Raw genomic sequence first — 7,220 nt, forward strand, 5'->3', positions numbered from 1 at the left:
AGTACGAAACCTGGAATATCGTTCTTATATAAGGTGTGATAAAACCTCAGTATATCTACTACTGTCCAACCAAACACTTTGATAATAGAAGTATTCTTTCTCAAATGTTGATGTTCATGATTTTTGCAGCAGCTTTATTAATGTGTTTTTTCTACAAATGTAGAGTTAGATTGTGTATCAAAATAAATATATTTCATATATTCTTTATTACAGCAAAAGCAAGAGCTGCTATGGATGCCCCATACAATAACGCACAGTCACTGGTTTCTGCAAAGATGAAGCATAGCTTCTGTGTGATGAGATCTTCTAGTCTTCATAAGCGTCTGAAGGAGGCGGAGGTAGAAGAAAGAAGAAAGCAAAAAGAGATTTCAAGCACTGAAGGACACCACAGCCGGCAGTCTAGTCGAGATAGTACACATGGACGCCACAGTCGACAAGGAAGTAAAGATGGTTCTTCTGGCTCCCACAGCCGGCAAGGAAGCAAAGACAGCTCGAGTGGCAAGCAAATTATGGCTGATTTTGATGTTAAGCCTGGAAGAACGATTGAGATATATGCCACACTCCCAAAGAAAAGTAGTAAGCGTAAAAGTCCACCTAAAAGTACAGATGAAAGCCACACTTGCAGAGATTTCGTTGAGAAGCACAAAGAAGCGATTAAAGCTGAAGTTACCAGTCAAGAATCAGACCAAATGAAAGTATTTACTCGAGCAAAGTATAAAAAGTTAGAAGTACCATCTGAAATAAAAGTACAAACAAAGAACATGCAAGAATTTGTAGAACATTGCTTGGTTCCAAAAGAACACGGCGTTTTAGACTCGTCTAATAAAAAAGATTATAACAAGAAAACTTGTCTTCATCGGACTTGGTCAGGCCAGTCTTTTCCGAAAGTGGAAAGTGTAGTAAAATCGGAAGAACTACAAATGCAGACAAATGAACACTCTAACAAAAAACAGCATAAGATCCGAAGAAAACTAATGGGAGGATTCATGCGAAGGAAGAATCGTAGTTTGCCTGACCTCAGAGAAGGACAGAATCAAAATGACCCTCAGCTACATTGTTTTGATGATTTTGAAGTCATAAAACCACCGCTTTCTTCGAACTCCTTAGAACCCAAAGTGACAGAAAATAATGAATGCCCCTCAGATCTGCAAATGTCTAATGTAAGTAGGGGATTTCACCAACCCCACCGAGCATTTATAAAAAAACACAGTTTTCAGCAACGCTCACTTGTGAAAGTGAATCCACCACATATAAATGAACTGCTGTCACAACTTTCACCTGACTCAACGAGTAATTTTGGTAAAGATGACATTGACTTTCCTCCTCCGCCACCAGACCATATGCTCCTTATCCACTCTCCTGATTCCTTAGTGTCCTTTGAATATAATAGTGAAACCAAATGTCCCGACCCACCACTTCCTCCCCCTCCCACTGAATTTTCCAGTTTGCCAAATGGAGGACAGTTTCTGGATCTTCCATCACAAGAAGAACAATTAAATAGTGGATTTCAGCAGCTTTCAGTTCATTCTGGATTTTGTCAACTGCTCCAAGAAAGCAAAAATTCACCAGTATCAAATGCTTTTCTAGAAGAAATTCAAACGAAACGGGAAAAAATGCTTCAATCATCAACTCTAAAAGAAAAAGACTCTCAAAATGTACCGCAAAAACCAGTACGAAAATGTGGAGTGAATGAATTCAGGAAACAATTAACATCGAGTCAGCCTCAAAGAGAGAATGTATTGCTGCAAGAATTGCAAAACAAACAGTTCCAAATGCTGCAAAAGAAAAACTCAGAGAAAGAACCAACAAAAGATGCAGAAACAATAAACTTCGGTAAATTTTTTATTTGCATTCTCTCTCTGTTATTTTAAATAGACTTATTTGATATGTTGTCTCCTAACAACAATCAATCAATCCTTCACAGTTCTAAGGGCTAATGACTATGGGTCTCCATTGTTCTCTGTTTCTCTCTGTTATTTTAAATAAAAATATTAATATGTTGTCTGTTAACAACACTCAATTAATCCTTCACAATTCTAAGGGCCAACGACTATGGTTCTCCATTGTTCACTGTTTCTCTCTGTTATTTTAAATAGACTTATTTGATATGTTGTCTCTTAACAAAAATCAATCAATCCTTCACAATTCTAAAGGCCAACGACTATGGTTCTCTATTGTTCTCTGTTTCTTTCTGTTATTTTAAATAAAACTATTAATATGTTGTCTCTTAAGAACAATCAATCAATCCTTCACAATTCTAAGGGCCAACGACTATGGGTCTCCATTGTTCTCTGTTTCTCTCTGTCTTCACCAACTTCTCTAATTAATGCTTCTCGCCCCCCCCCCCCAGTGGCACAGCGATATGTCTGCGGACTTACAACGCTAGAAACTGGTTTTCTAAACCCGTGGTGGGCAGAGCACAGATAGCCCATTGTGTAGCTTTGTGCATAACTACAAACAAACAATGCTACTCATATCTTTTTTAGCAACAATGCATTTCTTTTTTAGGTTATAATGCACTACTCTATGATTATCCGAACTAACAACGATTTGAATAATCGGAAGTAACCATCAAATAAATTGATTAAAGTTTATTTGAAATAATTGTTAAGCTATTGGCATAATGGTCTGTTAGTCTTCTAAAATTTCAAAACAGTTAAATTACTTTATTTTTAGTGTTGAAATATCATTCAATCTTAACTGTTATAATATTTTTATTATCTAATATATTTATTTTCATTAAACAGAAAACTATCCTGCTCTCCCCAAGAAAATACTTCAGAAGAACTGCTTTGAAACAGGAAAGAATCAGAGATTGGAAGATAATTCGGTCTGTTTGTTAGTTCTTTGGCTAGTTATTCGTAAATCCTTTTTATCTGCACAAACATCTGTAGCTTAAACAGTAAAATTAACACTTGGTTATCGTTGAGATTTTCTTGTTTGCACTTTATTTTAAATAAATCTATTTTTAATTGTTTTTTTTTTGGAAAACGGAGTTTTTTTATTGAATATGTAAATGTAGTTTGACAAAACGTTCGAAATCTATTAAATAATATGGTTGTCTCATGACAATTATATATTAATTTTAATTTTTTATGTACACAGATTAAGTTGGTCTCTGAAATTTCTCAGTCACCACCTGCGAAGAACTTTGAAGTTCTAAAAGCCACAGATACTGTCATCACGTCAGGTGAAAGACATGACGAACCACATGCAATAACATCATGTTCGGTAAAAAATCTGGCCTCGAAGTTTGAATTAATGTTAAAACCAAAACCAGTGAAAGAAATGAAGAACGAAAGCAATATTGTTCGTGATGCAATCAATACTCAAAATTCTCTTGAGTTTGAAACGAAAAATACTTCTATCGATCAGAACATCTTCAAATCTTTTCTGACTGAAAGATACTCTTCAGAAGAAAATAGTAACAATATGCAAAGATCCCCAGAGAGTAATGTTGTTCAGAGTAGAAATAGAACAGTTCACCGTCAGATTCTGCACATTTCTCCTGCAAACAAAACAGCTTTGTCTTCAGGGTTAAAAACTTGTGATTTTCAACTTGTAGCAAACGAATATACAAATTCTGATTCGTCTTTGAATGCTCCAAAAAACTGTCAGTCGTCAAAAGACGTATTGCAGCCTTCTTCAGAATCTGAACGACCCGAAGCCACTGCCGATCACTCTGTGACAATACAAGGAATTGGAAGGAGGAAAGATTCCGCTCTACCCACAAGCGTTGAGATAAACCAGAATGGAACATCGTTTGTGAGTGAAGGCGTTTCTTTCTGCACAAATATATCTGATAAAACTCTGCAGAAGTTTACAACCTTTTCATTGAATGAACAACAGCGCAAAGAAGTGAATGGAGTACCCAAAGAAATAAAGCCGTTTTCTTCAAATAAAATCAGAAATCAGCATCCAAAGAAAAGGACAGGCACAAAGAAAAGTGTGACGTTTTCTGACCAAGTTGTTTTAGTGGCATGCGCAGAAGATGAAGAGTATGAACATCTTCCAAACCCTCTTTTAGAGCGAGTTTACAAGCAGCATTTGCAAGAAGAATATCAGAGAACCTTAAATGGATTACGTATCACAAATTCAGCTAAAGACGGACCTTTGAGAGATTCTTCTCAGGCTAATACGAGTGAACAAAATCTTGAACAGGGTACCTCAACTGCTCCTGATTCTCATGTATGTGATTTATGTCATCAGAAGAAAGTTTCATCGCCGAATGTTTATTGTCTTGACTGTTCTTTATATATATGAAAATCATGTCAATAAATGGCGCCTTCAGTTACACAGCTCTGTAAAACCTTTATGATTATCCGATATATATGTATTTATATATGTGTGTGTGTAAAAAAGTATATGATTGTGTGATATCTTAAAATCCCGTTATATGTGAAAATACATGTCAAACCTTTTATTATTATTTACGTAATTCAATATTAGTTCTTATTTTGTTTTATTATTTTATTAAACCTACTGACAAAAGACCCTTAGAGGTCTTTTTAGGTCCATACTTAACATTCCACATTTGTATATAAAAATGTTGATCAAGTTTTAAATGTTTAGTAAGTGCCAAAGTTCGCATTGTAAATTTTCTTTTCATTGTTGATTCATAGTTTAATACTTTTCACTGTAAAGTATAGGTTGTTCGATTAGCGACCAAAAGCCCAATCTCTTATCCGTCCAACAATTGTAATTTAGTTTTTGGTTTGGTGTTATAAAATATACGTACTGCAGCACTTAGAATAGGGGACAGTCAATGAGCTAGCAGTAATTTAGTAACTGAATGTAATTTCTTTTTTCACTGCTCTATAAAAGGTTTATTACATCAATAAATAAACATGTCTGAGAAATACTGACTTTCTTACTGATTTTGGATTTATAACGAAATTTAGAGCAATCTCAGTAAATCCTCCAAATGTTGAAAATTCATAAAAAGTGAATAGGTTCTGTTTTAAGAGTTCAGGAGAGAATTTACAACTTATTTTTAAATATTAAATTACTGTCTAGAAGTGTAAGCATAACGTAAAATAGTAGATTAGTTGGATAAAGTATCTGCCCAACAAGTAAAATTGAAATTTCCAGTCTCTTCAGGTCTCAGTTTTCACTCCTTTATGAGAAGAACAAAACGTCAATGGAACTTTGTTTAAAAACAAGTGATCACTACTTATGCATGAATTTATCCTCATTTTCACCAACGAAATTGTAATTTACTATTTGTTCACAAGCTGTTATACCTGCCAATGATTATTACTAATGCATGACTTTATCGTCATTTTCACCAACGAAATTGTAATTTACTATTTGTTCACAAGCTGTTATACCTGCCAATGATTATTACTAATGCATGACTTTATCGTCATTTTCACCAACGAAATTGTAATTTACTCTTTGTTCACAAGCTGTTACACCTGCCAATGATTATTACTAATGCATGACTTTATCCCCATTTTCACCAACGAAATTGTAATTTACTCTTTTCTCACAAGCTGTTATACCTGCCAATGATTATTACTAATGCATGACTTTATCCCCATTTTCACCAACGAAAAGGTTTTATCAATAATTATGTATCTTCTAAAATAACCTGGAAAGATACAGAAACATTATGTACCTACCAAAGATTCATCAAAACCCGTTTCTTAAATCGTTAAAAAAAGGAGCAAAACCAATTACTTTATAAAAACCTACAAGTGCATCACCACCAGCCATATCCGTGTCTTCCAAATCCTTCAGCGCTTAAATCTCAACCCCAGTACTCTCCACTTCCGCCACCATATTCTCGTCTTCCACCACATCTTCCAATATGGAAGCCCTTCCCCATATCCTCTTATCCCTCCACCATATTCTCCTCTTCTACAACAAAATTCTCCACTGTGTAAGTCCCCGCTTCCAACAAGGAAGTCTCCGCCACCATAACCTCCTCTTGCACCACTTCTGCTACAGCGAGGCCACTTTTAAAGTTAGAATACCAGTCAATTTCGCTAAGATCTTCACTAGCGACTAAAGTAGAGATTGCTAAAAATAATGTAGGATATTTCAGTTGCGCGTAGAGAAAACAACGGTAAATGAATAATAAAATACTCTAGGTAAATTTTACAACATTTTATTATCTTATTAGGAATGGATAATAATGGCCAGAATATTAAAAGTTATCAAATATATATATATAAGATACGAACGTAACCGTCAGCATAAACAGAAACATTTCTTTACTCACCATTTCTCTTCTAATTAACATCACTTTTTTTTTACGTTTGTTTTAAACTTTTCGAGTGTATTCTTTCACCAAAGAGAAGCAAATGAGAACGGAGAGGACTGAAAAATGTTTTGAACACTGTTTTCACCGACGAAGGTCACTAGATTATATATTTGATGCACACGAGTCACGTGATTATGTGAAAAATGGAACATGGTACTAACGTTACAGTTCCGTCCAATTATAAAACAATCAAACAAAAATCTTCCAACTTGTAGTATGAGAAAACGTTGCATTCATATTACCACTTATATGTAAAAGAACTACAATATATAAAAGAGTTTTTACACCACTGTATTTCTTTAGATGTGTTTAAAAAACAACAAAAAACCAATATTATACAAAGTTTAAGGTTAATGGTCCTTTACGTTCTTTCATGCCATTATTCTACTGTTGTTTAATTACAGCGAACTAATAATAGACACTCTCCTTGGCGCGTCGCGTTGCTTATATTTATAGCCGTGAGAAAGTTTTCTAGAAAATTCGGTCTTACGTAACAATACTTGTTAAAGCGTTTACGTATATAGATATATTGTTGATTTTTACTCTCGAGAATCTTCTACAACTTTGGAGAATAGGCGGGAGTTTTGCAATACATATCTAACACTACAAGCTAGACATGTTTTTAAATATAAACTTAATCTAAACAACATTCATATTAAAATAAATACATAACAACAAATTGTTACAGATTTTAACATATTTTGCAGAAACTACGCATTTATGGCACTTTAAAAAGTTTTGTGTGTTTATTTCTTATGCTGCAAGTCTATAATCTATATGAATAACATTTGATAATATTTTAAAGAACTTTACTATCCGTTGAAACAATTCAACGGTAATTTCCTAAAAATAGTAATGATTTAATATAAGTTGTACAGTTAACGCAATCCTGAATACATGTCAAATGTGCAGCGAACCCAATCCTTTGGATAACAGTGATGAACAAATACAA

At 34.3% G+C, this 7,220-nt stretch overlaps 1 protein-coding gene across 1 annotated transcript in view; it reads left to right on the forward strand.

Annotated features, from left to right (window-relative positions):
- Window positions 1-4,846, forward strand: part of LOC106462148 — a 36,926-nt gene extending 32,080 nt beyond the window's left edge. Inside the window, exons 14-16 of the mRNA XM_022389315.1 lie at window positions 214-1,833; window positions 2,748-2,830; window positions 3,106-4,846. Coding sequence (XP_022245023.1) covers window positions 214-1,833; window positions 2,748-2,830; window positions 3,106-4,263 — 2,861 coding nt within the window. The 3' untranslated portion in view covers window positions 4,264-4,846. The remainder of the gene's footprint in view (window positions 1-213; window positions 1,834-2,747; window positions 2,831-3,105) is intronic.
- The last annotated feature ends 2,374 nt before the right edge of the window (window positions 4,847-7,220 follow it).

This window comes from Limulus polyphemus, unplaced genomic scaffold, assembly GCF_000517525.1.
Source record: "Limulus polyphemus unplaced genomic scaffold, Limulus_polyphemus-2.1.2 Scaffold1104, whole genome shotgun sequence".
Classification (NCBI taxonomy): Eukaryota; Metazoa; Arthropoda; class Merostomata; order Xiphosura; family Limulidae; genus Limulus; species Limulus polyphemus.